Consider the following 14645-nt stretch of genomic DNA (forward strand, 5'->3'; position numbering starts at 1 on the left):
TTCTTAGGACTACATTGATCTTCTTCCTTTGTTGGTTCTTTCGCCGCACTATCTATCTTCGCCACCTTATCTAGAGTGGACTCCTACTCCTCATAAAAACCGGGATAGAAGTGATCTGTTTGCTAATATTTGAGGTCTCTCCCACAGTAGAAGGGAATGAAGGAAATGGTTTTGGGCAGTTTCTTGTACCCTCCAAAGAAGAAGGACTTGAGGTTTGCTAGAGTTTTTCGAAAGAATTTTTCGCTTCTATCAATGGTTTTCTCTAGCACTATTTCTGGCTCTACTGAGGTACAGAAATGCTTCTTCCTCTCTTTTGCCTCACTCTCTCAAATCTACAAAGAAAGACAAAACTCTAATCTCGTTTGCCCTCATCTCTCTCTCTCTAAAAGACTAAAACTATTGACTAACTGAAGATATAAGATGAGAGATGAGAAGATCTTGCTTTCTTAGAGATTGAAAAATTCAAGTTTGGCATTTTATTTGGTGATGGAAAAATAGGTTATTCAAAAGATAACAAAAAGTGGGATTTACCGGAATGGAGGTCTAGATTTTTGTTGGTTTTGACTCCTTGTTGTATAAAGTGCAGTGGCATTGATTAAGATGCAAAGCTAAAGCCTAAAGCCTAAAGTTAAAACTGTTATTTAATTATTCTTTGTTTGTTACACAAATTTAGGAGATTTCTTTTTTACCTACGTGGTCCTTGTTCATCATCACAGAGGTTTGTCCCACGCTCATAACATATATAGCATTGCTCCCAAAACACTTTTACATTTGATTGCTAATTTACAATTCAAGTGGTTACGATTCACCCGTTTATTCACTAAAATTCTTTGATTTATATTTTTGCACAGAGTCTTTCTAATATAGAGGAGTGTTAGGATCAATCGCACGTGCACACATGCAACTCATGGCCATTCATATTTCGTGGTACATAAGTATGAAAGATTAAGATCAACTCATGCGCACATGCGCAACTGATCCTAACATTTCTCCTAGATCAAGAATCGATTAGTTCTAATTAGCAAATTAATCCAAGTTTCGGTGCCCCTTAACAACCAATTAGCACCACAATTTAGAGTAATCCTTGTTCCAATTATATAAGCATGAGGTGGTGCATGGTCCCTTTGCAAGTTGGTATCATGATGTGGTGATATGAAGATAAGATGGCATTTGGAATTATGCAGACTCAGGTCATTTTCTCACGGTTGCTATGCTTTAAAACCAAAACCTTTCCACCCCCACACTTCAAAATCTGTTGCAGTTTGCAGAGGAAATGGTAAATGGTGTTGGCCTTCTTTAGAAGCTAAATGCACATGATTGTGACTTTGGAATGACACAAAATCTGGCTGCTAAGTCCCAAAAGCATGCGATTGTATACGTTTAGTAGGGGTGTGCATCAAACCTACTGAACTGTTCAAACTTGTCAATTCAAACCGTTTTGGTTGGTTTGGTTAGATTTTGACTAAGAAAAAAATTAAAGAATTTAAAAACAGAACATAACTGATTTTATGTTGGTTTGGTTCGGTTTTCATCCTTTTAAAACTGACTACACTAAACCAAATCAACTATTTTTTAATTTTAATTATTTTACACATGTCAACATATTATAGGTTATTTGGATGTCTAACCATACATATATTAGAAGTGTTAACATATTATAAGTTGCAATGACTATTAAGAATTAGGAGATTTGTTTTGTATTTTAGGCTTATGTGAGATTGTAATAATAAAATTTGCTAACATGAGATTTATTTTAATTGAAATTTAGTCATCGTTCACAAAATGACATTTTATTTTCCAAAAACTTAATATTTTAATCGAATTGGAATGTGTGAGATTTATAGAGGTTTAGAAAATTCAACTCTTGAAATATTGGACATTTTTATATTGATGTGTGGGGAATAGGCTTAAACAACCCGAACCAAACCAATTAACTATGGTTTGGTTTGGTTTGGTTTCAATGGTAATATTGGTCGAAGTCAAACCAAATCATTGAATGCTAACTGTTTGGTTATATATTTGGTCCGAACTTGATTTAAACTAAACCGCGCCGACCTTTCAGGGTTTATTCGGAGAGTATCGACCTTAGGATTTGGGAACAAAGATAAATACTCTTAACAAACAGCCATAATTTATTTCATCAAATATGTTTAGTGCCATATTTTAGATCCTTGCTGGGAGAAGGATTGTCACAGAAACTAGATCATTAGATATATCTGTGCCATTTGAGTCATCTTATGGTTTTGATTTCTATGACAACCAAATTAGATCATTAGAACGGTTTTGATTTCGGTTTCAAACCATTTGCAAACCAACTAAATACTCTATGCCATTAATACAAGCCCAATTGGAAAAAAAAAATTCATTACCCTACTGAAAGGAATATATCAACCTCTCTATATGATTATTTATATGTGCTTGCCAGAAATCCAGAACCTAAACACAACTCTATATGATAAGGACCTGGGAAGGCAACAACTATATATGTTACTATTAATGCATCAAAATGGTGTTACTTAAAATAGACAATTCAATTAATCTGGAAACTAATATTTAACCATACAGACCATACATTTACATCTAACTGTTGCAAATTTACCCCAAAAGAGATTAGACACTATGACATAACACGATTACTTGTAATTTTTTGTTAATTTTTGCGGTGCGCTTCGATTCTGGTTCAGCTCCAAATGTTCAAAACTGAAACCAAATTATTTTTTTTAAGACTGCAATTTAGTTTTGAAACCAAAAATATTTCAAAATCATGAAAACCAAACCATTCAAAGCGATCCGGTTTGATTCATCTTTCGATTTCAGTTTTCATTTTCAAGCGCCCACTCCTAATTTTGGGTGTGCAATGGAAAGCAAAGCCCAAAATAGCCGAAACCACACAAACGGGCCTCAGGCTAGAGGCACACAGCGGCCCAGGCTGAGCACGCCATCGACTACCCTAAAACCCTCGTCATCTTTCACACGACATATAAAGCTTCCTCATCCCGCCGCTCACATCTTTAGCCTGAAGACCTCCATCGCACGAGCCAGGGTTTCTCTCTCTGCGCACAGCCATGGTACCTCTCTCTCTCTCTCTCTCATTGTCCCTGTGTATTCCGTTTTACTCGGTTATGGTAGATCTTGTAGTGAACTGATTGCGTTTGTTTATCTGTATGCGTAATTCGAAAACAGGGGAAGGGAACAGGGAGTTTCGGTAAGAGGAGGAACAAGACCCACACCCTCTGCGTCAGGTGTGGCCGTCGCAGCTTCCATCTTCAGAAGAGTAGGTGCTCTGCTTGTGCCTTTCCTGCTGCACGCAAGAGGAAGTGTATGTATTCCCACCACTCTCTCTCTCTCTCTATACGTATACATTTATATATATATATATGTATGTATGTATGTATGGATCTCTGTTGGTCTTCCCATGAATCTGGGTCGATGATTTGAAGTTATAGTTTGCATTTTTGCTAAGATATATGATTACCCAGAAAATGAATTATTGATTTTGATGGTCAGTTCAGCAGACAGGTGTTTGTTTAGGATTATTTGTTTTAGGGTTTAATTGCTATGGTTTTTGTATGTTTCAAAATAGACAACTGGAGTGAAAAGGCGATCCGAAGGAAGACCACTGGAACTGGAAGGATGAGGTATCTTCGCAATGTGCCACGCAGATTCAAGAGCGGCTTCAGAGAAGGTATTAATCAGATCATTTTGTGGGATTTTTAGGTTGTCGCTTTTTTTTGTTCTTTATTTGGTTCCTTGGTTTGAGTTTTGTGCTTATATCGATTTTTGTATTGGGTATTTTGTTTTGAACAGGTACCGAAGCTGCACCAAGGAAGAAGGGAGCAGCTGCAACTGCTTAAGCCTTCCCAGTGCTCATTTTGATTGCGATTTGGGGTACTCAACTATAGCTTTAGAAAGCGATTACGACTCTGGACAAGTTCTATATGAATGCTGTTATTGTTTTTGATGGATGTTATAACTTTTATTGCTTTAGTTTTGATCTTTCTTTCCGCGTTGGACAAGAATGGATGAGACTAATGTCACTTGCCTTTCAGAGTTGTCTAATGTTTTGATGATGTGCGGTGTCTTTTTGTTTTTTGCGTTTTGGTGCTTTTTGGTATAAGTTGGAGCAATATTGTGCTGAGGGTTAGGAGCTGAGAACAGTTTTGTATGATTGTATAATCCAACTGCATTTTCAATATTTTGTTTGGCTGTGTCTGAGCGTATGAGTAATTCAGTTGGGTGTCTGAATGCTGGTCTTTTGTTTCCAGTCGTCTAGTGAGCCTGAAATGCTATTGAGATTGGGAAATTGTGTTGACAGGATAATAGGCTGATGGAATGTAGGTTTTGGGCCCATCTTTTTCCATTTGTAGTTTGTCTAATGTTTCTATTAGAATTCCATCAAAGGGTGTTAGTTAGGGCTGGTTTGGTATTGCTGTACTTTGAAAAAAAAACTGCTTCTGTGCTGTGAGAATAAGCAGTTGTGAAATAAAGCAGTAGAGTGTTCGGTAAACTTTTTTGTGAATGTGCTTTTGGAAAAAAAAAAAAATGCAGTATTATAGTGTTTGATAAACTTTTATGTAAAACAGATGTGCAAAAAAACTTGTTTTTCAAAGTTGGGTTTTGCAGTTTTGTGTTTTTGGCTTTTTTTTTTTTCATCCGAAACTGTGAAAAAAAAACTAAAGCTGAATGTTTACCAAACATAAAAAAGCTCCCAGCATTTTTTAATAGCCATTTTTTTCAAATTCACCTTAGTACTAGACTAGGGTTGAGTCTCAACCAGCGTCTTGAACTGTAAACACACACCCACCCCCCTTCCCCCCTCTCTCCATTATTCTTATCTGCTTTCAGGATGCGGATGATCATGGTTAGTCTGCATGTGCTTGCATTTGCTAGGAAGATCAACGTCCTAAACCAATAGGTTGTTTGGGGACTGTAGTGTGATTTGTCTTTCAAGTTGTACGAGAATTTATGCAAGTGCTTTTGAGTTTTATCGGTATTTTAGGGTTTGTTTGGATGTGATCTTAAAATAACTGAAAGCGTTTTTAAAGAAAATGTTTTTGGGTTTCAAAAGCACTTGAAGTGCTTTCTGCAAGAAGCACGAATTAAGCGTTTCTTCCAAGAAGCACTTTAAGTGCTTTTTTAAGATTCACTTGCATCTTTACTAAATATTGGTTTTAAAAATATTTTCATCAAAAACGTTTTTAGTCATTTTAAAAATACATCTAAATGAGCTTTTAGTTTTTGTAAAATTTGAGAAAAAAAATTGTTCTGACAAGTATTAGTCTGTCTGACCATTGGTAAACCACATTTTCTCCAACATGTAAATGATGATTAAGCATCTTAATTGCCACCTTTGGGCCTGTGGAAATGATTAAAGCATCTTTTTACCAATTTTGTATGTTCGTTGAAAATTGACAAATTAACTCATTATTCGAATTTTGAAAAATTAGTGCATTGTTTTTATATTGCAACATCGAGTAAACCCATCTCGTCAAAATTGCAAAATAAAAGAACCGAAGTGGTGCTTCGCCCTTGTTAGTGGTTAATCGTCGATTTAATTGTAAATAAATTTCATGTGAGAAAATTATAGAAATGGATCCTTAACTTAATTGAAGCCATAATCTCTTAACTAAAATTCATGACCTTTGGCCTCTTAACTCATCAAAATAGCTATGATCAGTTTTGTCAACTTCATTAGAATTCCGTTGGAATGAGTCATGTTAAAAGAATCATTACTACAATTGTATTAAAATTGAGAGATCATTGCTCAAATTGGATTAAAGTTGAGGGATCATTTCTTTAATTTGGTTAATGTTGAGTGATCATTACTACATTTCTCATTTCGTTTTCCATATTTCAACCTCACGTGTGCTGCCTGTGAGTCATTTTGACGAAAATTTTAACAAAAAAATAAAAACCAAAAATGACCATAACTTCACTTTTTGATGAGTTAAGGAACCAATAGTTACAAATTTTTAATTGAGGAACCATTATCCAATTGGGTTAAAGTCGAGGGACATAGAGCAAATGAGTAGTTTCTCTGAATAAGGTGTGTTGTATATATGCACTAATCTCAAGCTTTACATTGAGTTTCCTCAAGTTTCTAGCTAAAAAGCTACTTTACAAAATTCAGGTAAAGAATGACTTGATACCCTTGACGCCAATACAAATGAATATCGGTTACAAAAAAGCCAAAGCAGGCAACACAATCATGTTCCTGTGTATCATCCTCAGAAAATTTACCTTCTAATATTAGGACCGACTATTGTGCCCTAAACTCGCCAAATCGATGTTTTTCTTCTTGCAACTGCTTAAAAACATAATCCATCTCCGGAAATGTCGACAGAAGCAGCAGCTCCAGAAGGTCAAAACCCAGTTGCTTCAAACAAACAGATGACTATGCAAGGAAAAAGAAGTGTTAAAACTGTCTAAAAGAATCCAAACATGACAGAAAGGTTGGAAAGAACACGCCAGCGTTGTTCGCTTTGTTTAAAACAATAATTACCTGGAGAAAGTAATAGAGATCCTTGGCACATTTGTCATATTCCTTAGTACCAACAAGACCGACAATAGCGGCAGGTGCATGATCTACATTTATAACCAGAAAATTATAGTACGCCACCCACATTTCCTTTATGAGACACGAGATGTAATATACTGAGGGCAAGTGCAAAAAATAATTAGAGGGTTTTCAGAACAAAACAATACCAATCATTAGTTCATATACAAACTTTGCGCGTCGATCTGCCTCCTGTTGCTGCTGCTCGTCAAGCCTAGGTGATGAAATTGCAGAAGGCTTCTGACCCTGAGGTGAATTTTGCGATAAGTTGGCAGGTGGTGGGGGTTTTCGCTTTGGATGTTTGGTTATAAATATTCCATCAGGCCACAGTATCTGTTAAAATCAAGTTAACAGTGAATTAACACCAGCATCGAAGTCCTCCATATTAAAAATTATCGTCAAAACAAGAACTAACTGAAGCTGCAAACACTTTCAAAAACTCAGGGCAAAGAGTAAGCAATAGAAGAAAAGAAGAAGAGATCTGACTTGCTGCGATCTCAGACATTGCACCATGGGTTCTTGGAACCAGTCCAGGACAGAAGGTGGAGAAACTACAGCCTTGCACCAAAGGTGTCTTGGGCTCACAAGAACTTTTAACGTCTTCTACTGTTCACTACTATAAAGTGCACAAGGTACCCTTTTTATAGGGCTCATACATATATGCAACATCAAAAGACAAACTAACAGTCGAAAGATTCTAAATGTAAAAACTTGACATGGAACAGGTGACAGAAAAAGATCCAAAGACAATGAGGATAAGGCTCCTACACTTAATAAAAGGTTAAATTGCATTACTATAGTTTCCGTTCACCAAACAAAAATTGCATTAACTACACGAAAACTATAGACTCAATCATGTGATGCTTGATAACTGGATGGGGTTACTTATATTCTTTGGACTTGGCTCCTGCATCAGTTAGGTTGTTTCATTTTTTCCCTTGCTACTCTTGATAGTAGGGACAATTTAGATTACCACTAGTAATAAGCCTTAAAGAGAACGCAATAAAGATGCATTAGCCTTTAAGCTATAGAGAAAGGAACACTAAAGTACATCAACCCAAATCCTGAAGATGCATGAAGAAATATCGCACATGGTAATATTCTGGTTTTGGGATTTTATTTTCGGTTAGAGAGATAAAGAAAAATCAAGAATAATAATAATAATAATAATAAAAGATGACAATATGAGGAAGGGATTAGGAAAAATGGATATGGATCATTCTACAAAATCATAAGCAAAAACCATTTGACGTGTTCGGCTTTAGTTTCATGTATTTTCCCTCATTTCTTCTTCACAACTCTCATACCTCACCTCCCTCTTTTGTCCCATATATTTTGCCCTCTATCTCATTAACTTAAAAATAACTAAAAACTGAAAACACAAAGTTATCATATGGGCTCTTATTGAATCATAAATAATTAAAAATCAGCTTGCTATGGGTCCTTTTAGTAAGACTTTTAAATTTAAAAAGAAAAAAACATAGAAGAAAAAGGAAAAACAAAGACGAGGTGAATGAGGAAGAAAGGTGTAAATACATACATATACAGTGGTTTGTAAAATAAAACTCAAAATAGTTTTAAATAATTTTCCACTTTTAGTTTTATGTACTATGCTTGTTTTCTTATTCATCTCTCTCACCTCACCTCTCCTCTTTATTTTTCCCTTCTTCAATATCTTTCCCCTCTCTTTCTTTAACTGAATATAAAAAGCAAGAATGTTATTGATAGAACCCTCGAGATTTCATGTGAGCCTACATAATCAGTTAGCATCGTATATTCACCAAATCTTATCTCACTCCTAAAGCAAGTGACAAATTATGCAAAGTTGGCCATGCAACAAATGCTGTCACCAATTGCTTTCCCTTTGAACTATGTAGGTCCTAAGAAAAAAATTTTAACGGTCACCATGAGAATAACTGCAAACTGAATAAAGTCATAATATGCAAAAATATTGTAAACCTTCCAAAGCACCAAATTTCAAAGACTCAATCTATCAAACATACACGATCAAGAAATTAGAGTGAATTTAATAGAACTCTGATGTGAGCTTTCGATACTCATTGGACACCTACAAAGCAAATGGCATCAAAAAGTACCTGCTCAACACGCTTGATCCCAGAAGCAACCACCAATCCCTTGCGCAGAAGCTGTATTTTCTCTATTAACCAGTCATCGAAGGCATCACCCATCCCTAGCTGTAGTATTTGTTTGGCCACCCAAAAAGCTTTCCGCCTATCATTTCATAAGATAGAAATGATATTACCACTTCAACTTGTCCAATTAATACCATAATAAGACAAGAGGGCATGATTCTGAAACCATTTACACAAAATACCTGATCCATCCACCATCTTGGAGCTGAAAAATGACATCTACCAAATCTAATATGGGAGCACTTAAATTTGGAGGTACCCACTACATCCAAAAAGACACATCTTATCATGACTCAGTAGAATTATTCTAAAAGTACAGCTACACATGGGAGCAAAGGAAAACATAACAAAACAAATAGCACTTAAAGTTTTACCTCTGTAGGAAGTGTAGGGTCTCTATCAGCATCAAGAAACAATTCAGATTCTTGTTCCTCTCTTCCTTTTATGGTCTTACCCAAGTTTGTGACAGAAGATAAATCTTTTTTTGCTCTAGCATTTGAATCAGTGCCAGAATTAATGAGTGACTTTCCAAATTCTTTACCGGGACTTTTTACCTGAGAATCAGAAACTTTTGTGTTCACTCTTAACCCATCTGCCACAGCATTGTTCTTCAGTTGTAAAGCAGAACCCTTAACTCCAGTACCCTGTTCCCTCTTCAAGGAATACAGATCAGTCACCGGCTCACCAAAATTTGAAACCTTTTTGCTTTTTCCAGATGGCTTATCATCTAGGTCAACTAGAAAATTCCCAAATGAATAAGGAATATCAGAGTCAGAAAGAATGAGGAAACAAGACTAATGAATTCAAAATTATGCATGTAACTGATTTACCTGACAGTGTTTCGATTATAGAAAAGGAATTTGTAAATAGATAAGTCTGCATTTGAAAGATAAAACAGGGTAAGCTTTCCTCGTAAATTTTCAAAGATCAACTGCCTCCCCTGTTATCAAAATCAGTAAAGAGATTACTGAACCTGGGAGTCAACACTTAGAAAGTCCCAAACTTCAATGGATCCTGAAACTCTTGGAAGCTGCATAAGTTTCTGAAAACAACAGATGAGAGTTTATGAGCAATTAAAAGCTTAAGGCATGAATATTTTTATCCAGAGCAAAAATTGTTAAATAGAGTGGAATTATTCCACATAATTTAGTTGCCTTAAACTCTCATATTTAACGGTCATGTTTAAAGCTCCAAGCCAGATTGAACATTTTGATTCCATCCGCAATCAGTCTTAAAATTCCAAAATGAAACTCAAAATCTGAAATTCCAAACACCCTCGATCTGAGTACTTCAAACATTCTTCATGTGTAACATGTTTACTCTACATGTCCTAATTTCATGTGCATGTTTTAACAACTTTTATACACCTGATCATCTCTGATTTTATTTACTGAGAAGTGCAGGGACTCTTTCTATCTCGTCCAATTCTCAATTTCTCAACTTTGTGCCTGCCTGTGTTTGAGTTTCTTTTCTTCTAATGGCTTTTTTTTCAGTAATTAGGAGGAATTAATGTTTTGGCTACATTACCGGTCCTTTCTCTCACTATCTTGCGTGAATTACATCACTTTCTCTTGTCTACAATTATGAGTCGTATTTTTTGTCATAATTGAGTTGTTTTTTTCCATTTTGTAATAATTTTGTTTTAGTACTGTTGAGAATTGTTTAATGTCTTTGTCAAAGTGGTTTCAACTTATAACAATTCCACGAATTTTCCATAGAGTTTTCATACATTCCAACACTCCCAGAAAAAAAAAAAAACAAAATATCACGATCCTAAAGAATTTTCCAAAATTCTGGAAATGGAATGTTAAATTTGAAATTGGAATTTAAATGTCTTTTGAAATTCCAAAACTTCTGGGAATTATACTTTCCCCAAAAGCTTCTATGTTGATCCTACCATCCAGAACCCAAATTAATGTTCCAATCACTAAATACTCACGTATATGTGCATGTTCTCAATCCACTCAACGTACAGCTGAATGCGTTTTAATCAGCCAAAGGTGACCTAGAAGTTCGGGGCCAAGCACCAAAAGAACATTGACAACAAAATAGGAATATAGAGGGGCCACAGAGAATCTTAATTAGAGTTGGGTTGGATATCCAAATTTTAATTTACATTCAAATAATTTATGAAAAGCAATAATGAGCAAGAAGAGTGGGATTGAGCTGTTAACCTTTACATACTGGTCAAGTGATTTACATCGTTCTTGAATGACAGCTAAATCCAAACCAGTTGAAAGAAAATGCTTTGGTGGCAAGTGTAGGTTGTACTCGGGAAACTCTTTTAGACGCCGATGTAGCTCCTCAAAATGACGAAACCTGTAGGGAGAAACACAATACTGATGAGTTACCAAGGCAAAGATACAAGGGAGAAGTATACATTATCTTCTTCTAACATTATAAAAACTACATTTAGAATTGAAGGATGAAAGAAAAAAATTAGAGAAAAATCTTAGCACCTTCTTTTGATTGACCAACTATTATTATTTACATCCGTAACAGCTATGGAGTAAACGGCAAATGTTTTTGAGTCACTCTTCACAATATTTGCACCCAACACCTGCAACCGAAAACAAGTTAAATTTTTTATTTTTATTTTTTATCTATCAACATATCAGAACAACATTCAGCCTGCAGACCGAAGCCAAAGTATTAAGATTTAAGTAAGTACCTCACAATTCAACTTGAAAAAAGAATCCACTACTGTAGAATTTTTCAGGGAATTAAAATTCAGGCTATGACCATCCGTGAAAGGTAAAGTTGCAGATGAAGAAGTGGCTGCCCCACTGTTAATTCTACCCAAACTTTCAATGTCAGAATCATCGCTAGAGTCAATATTTGCATCTCGATTTGGAGAATTAAGTATGTCTTGTCCATCTCCAGACAAGAAGCTTGTTCTCTCTACCTCTTGCCAAACCGGCACTTTCTTGTTGCTTGGTCTAGATCTTTTGTGGAAAGACTGGGTTTTAGACAATCTGTTAAGGTGAAGATTCCCTTTAATGGTCCGTTTCCTGATATGGCGTCCAGAATTTTCAAGTGGGTGATGAATGTGAGATATTGCCATATTTCTATTACTTCTACCATCCCAAACTTTAGTTCCAGGAGAATCAAGACCTGTAACACTGTCTGTTTCTTCACCTTCAGAAGTATAAGAAGTACTGCTTCCTGCATCAAACTCGTCCAACCGCATGTGGTCGTCTTCATCATCATCCTGATATGAAGAACCTCGATAGCGATTCGGTATGTTTTGATCTCCAGGGCGGAAATTGTTTTGACAAGTGCCTCTGTCAGAAAGATTGAACTTCGAAACATTTTCCTTATCTTTGGGCCTAGATTTTTCCATAAAATGATCTACTGTAACTGACTTCCCACCAGAAGAATGCTCAATTATTTCACCTTCCTTCTTTCTGAAATTTCTCCCTTTTGCCCACATGTTTTCAAAATTTTCAGGAGCAAGGGCTTCAGTCTTTCTGCGAGACATCAGATCTAACATATCTCCCCATTCTCCTCCTGATTGGTTATGTTCTATAACTCTTTCATTGCTAGTGAGGGAGTTCATTCGCAATGTGCTCCACGAGCGGGAAGATTGAGTATCAACCGAGAGCAATGGATCTTTTGATCCATTTACATTTGCTGTTGCAGGTGTCTCCATAGCAGTTCTGGACTGGCCATTCTTGAGTTGCACAAGTTCAACACCAGTAACAGAAGGATCTAAGAACCTAGAAAAGTGATCAGATGATATTTTTGAGGGCCCCTCTTGTTTGGATCGAGATGCCTCTTGTTCCACAGTAACACCTTTAGCCTCGGTCATTTTAATGACCAACAATTCAATTCTTTCATTAATAAACCTATCACCAAAAAGTTGGAGAGTTAATGACAGCAGTTTGTAAATAAAAATAACCCAAACGAAACCAATGAATACCTGGGACTAGCCAAGTTTAGGACAGGTCGCATTACTGCACAAGCAAGTAGTTCTCTGGTAATATAACGGAATAGAGCACATTGCAGATCTTCAGGCCTGAACGAGAAAGAAATGAGGCCATCCATCAGATGCTGCAAAACCTGCAGATGAATAGTAAAGAAAACATGGTCATCACAATTGAGAAAGCAGATTATACACGACCATACCTCAGTCCTTCAGGTCAAATTTACAGATTGACAAAGCAAAGTATCAGAGAGAAAGAGAATAAAAATAAAAATAAAATAAAAATAATAAAATAAAATAAAATAAAAAAACCTTGTGCTCAGCTTCTGCAGAAAATAAAGCAGGGTGCAATTTGTTTTCAGCAGCCAAGATGAGTCTTATTTCCATATCTCGTTTTTCAACCGTAAGGAATCCCGAATGTTGCTTTTGAACCTTTGCTTGAGCTATGCGGAAAAGCTCCAAGTGAGAGCATATGAGATTAATAAGATCCCTGCACCATCATATAAACATTAGATCTTCAGTAACCATTTAGTTAGTCTTATATAGCACCCTGTCGTACATGGTTAATAAAAAGAACCTTGTGAGAAGATCAATTAGATTTATATTCCTCATGCGTGCTGAAATTTCCCCAAGAACACCATTCACAATGCACGCCAGTTCTTCTGGACCTTGTCTATCCGGTGTTAGACGAGAATACCAGAGATCGGTCACAAACTCAGAAACTAGATGCCGGGTGAAGTGATCAATAGCTTCTTCGACAACAGGAGAATTAACTTTCCTTCTCCACTCAGACTTTTGACTAGTTTTAGGCCACTGAATAGGTTTGTTTTGAGAAGTAGTATTTGCCGAAGGAGGCTTGCTGTTGTATGCTGCAGCTTTTCTTCGCATGTCATAATCTAGTGACAAATAACGAACGATGACAATCAACGAGGCAGCAGCAGGCAAGTTCACCCAGACAGAGGAGCTTGTCACTGAAATTAAAATAACAATAAGCCACACCTCAAGTAATCAAAATGCTGGCTTCTAACACAAGTAATCAAAATTTCAAAGCATGCCCTTAAACAGTCGGACAATATGAAGCTAAAGCATGCAATCTACAACTATAATGAACCAGAACCCAAGATTTCCGGTATCGATAATGTAACCTCCAACCGAAAAAACAGGATAAATCATTAAATGGGTAATACTGGGAGATGAATAGAATTAACTAATTAGCTCAAGAAATGGCATACACAAGGAAAAGGCGATCACTTTCTTATTCGAATTGAAGTTTTTTTTTTTTTTACTCATAACATTTCCCACAAAATTAAAAGGAGGAGCAAGAAATTAGATTCCTTGCAATGCACATTCACACAGTAATCATCACACCGACAGCAATTCAACAATACAAATCAATCCAAATTCGATCAGAAATGAAATTAAATCAAAAGCCAAATACCAAAATTTGAAAATCCCCAACAAAAGAAAAAAGTTACCCCAAAGAAGAAGAGCTTACAGGACATAAGGTACGACAAGCCAACGACGCAAATGGCGAGAAAGACAATCCGCTTCTTGGCTTCCTCAACGAGGTCCCGGACGGCCACCTGCTGCCTCTGCGTGCTCATTTCCAACCAAACCCCGAATACACAAAACCAATCCCGCGATTAACCAATCCTGGTCCGGCGGATCACACCGAAAATCGTCTCCAACGCCCAGAACGAATCGAATCGAGCGAACTGCATAGCGACGACGCCGTGATCGATGAGTGAGGAATTGTTGTCTGTTTAGTTGCAAGGAAAACGAGAGGATTGGAGTAAGGCGATGCTTGGGTTCAACGCGAGGACCGTTAGGTATGGATGTTCGCCGTTTGCTTCTGCCGCTTCTGCTTGCGTGGTTTTTTTTTTTTTATCTCGTGTTTGTGTCACATTCTGCTGTTTGGTTTGATGTATATCGGAGTCTGAGAGAAGAAGATGTGTGTTTGGATTTCTGGGCTTTGGAAATTCAACTGCCACGACACGCCACTGTTGTCAAT

The 14645-nt window shown here is 36.6% G+C and overlaps 2 protein-coding genes across 2 annotated transcripts; one reads left to right on the top strand and one right to left on the bottom strand.

Annotated features, from left to right (window-relative positions):
- The first annotated feature begins 2928 nt into the window (after positions 1 to 2928).
- LOC137708103 (large ribosomal subunit protein eL37x) lies at positions 2929 to 4070 on the top strand. Its single transcript, XM_068447096.1, has 4 exons — positions 2929 to 3068; positions 3184 to 3319; positions 3584 to 3685; positions 3808 to 4070. Exons 1-4 carry the CDS (start codon positions 3066 to 3068, stop codon positions 3852 to 3854), a joined length of 288 nt encoding a protein of 95 aa, XP_068303197.1. The 5' UTR covers positions 2929 to 3065; the 3' UTR covers positions 3855 to 4070.
- Positions 4071 to 6013: 1943 nt separating this feature from the next.
- On the bottom strand, positions 6014 to 14645 carry LOC137708167 (uncharacterized). The gene is made up of 15 exons (XM_068447176.1): positions 14130 to 14645; positions 13212 to 13605; positions 12947 to 13124; positions 12632 to 12771; positions 11381 to 12557; positions 11169 to 11269; positions 10884 to 11028; positions 9683 to 9751; positions 9540 to 9585; positions 9084 to 9445; positions 8892 to 8971; positions 8653 to 8788; positions 6706 to 6889; positions 6503 to 6585; positions 6014 to 6394 (listed from the first exon to the last, which is right to left on the bottom strand). The coding sequence occupies exons 1-15, from the start codon at positions 14236 to 14238 to the stop codon at positions 6260 to 6262; spliced, it is 3339 nt and encodes a 1112-aa protein (XP_068303277.1). The 5' UTR covers positions 14239 to 14645; the 3' UTR covers positions 6014 to 6259.

The sequence above is a fragment of the Pyrus communis genome, chromosome 11, assembly GCF_963583255.1.
Source record: "Pyrus communis chromosome 11, drPyrComm1.1, whole genome shotgun sequence".
Taxonomy (NCBI): domain Eukaryota; kingdom Viridiplantae; phylum Streptophyta; class Magnoliopsida; order Rosales; family Rosaceae; genus Pyrus; species Pyrus communis.

Bases quoted from the DNA above. Each gene is read 5' to 3' on its own strand.
- LOC137708103 (XM_068447096.1), top strand. The intron at 3,320-3,583 runs GTATGTATTCCC...GTTTCAAAATAG, and splicing joins TGCTGCACGCAAGAGGAAGT to ACAACTGGAGTGAAAAGGCG. The intron at 3,686-3,807 runs GTATTAATCAGA...TGTTTTGAACAG, and splicing joins CAAGAGCGGCTTCAGAGAAG to GTACCGAAGCTGCACCAAGG.
- LOC137708167 (XM_068447176.1), bottom strand. From the start codon at position 14,238: ATGAGCACGCAGAGGCAGCAGGTGGCCGTCCGGGACCTCGTTGAGGAA. The intron at 12,558-12,631 runs GTATTCATTGGT...TTTTGGTGATAG, and splicing joins CTAAACTTGGCTAGTCCCAG to GTTTATTAATGAAAGAATTG. The intron at 11,270-11,380 runs GTACTTACTTAA...TTTCGGTTGCAG, and splicing joins TTTTCAAGTTGAATTGTGAG to GTGTTGGGTGCAAATATTGT.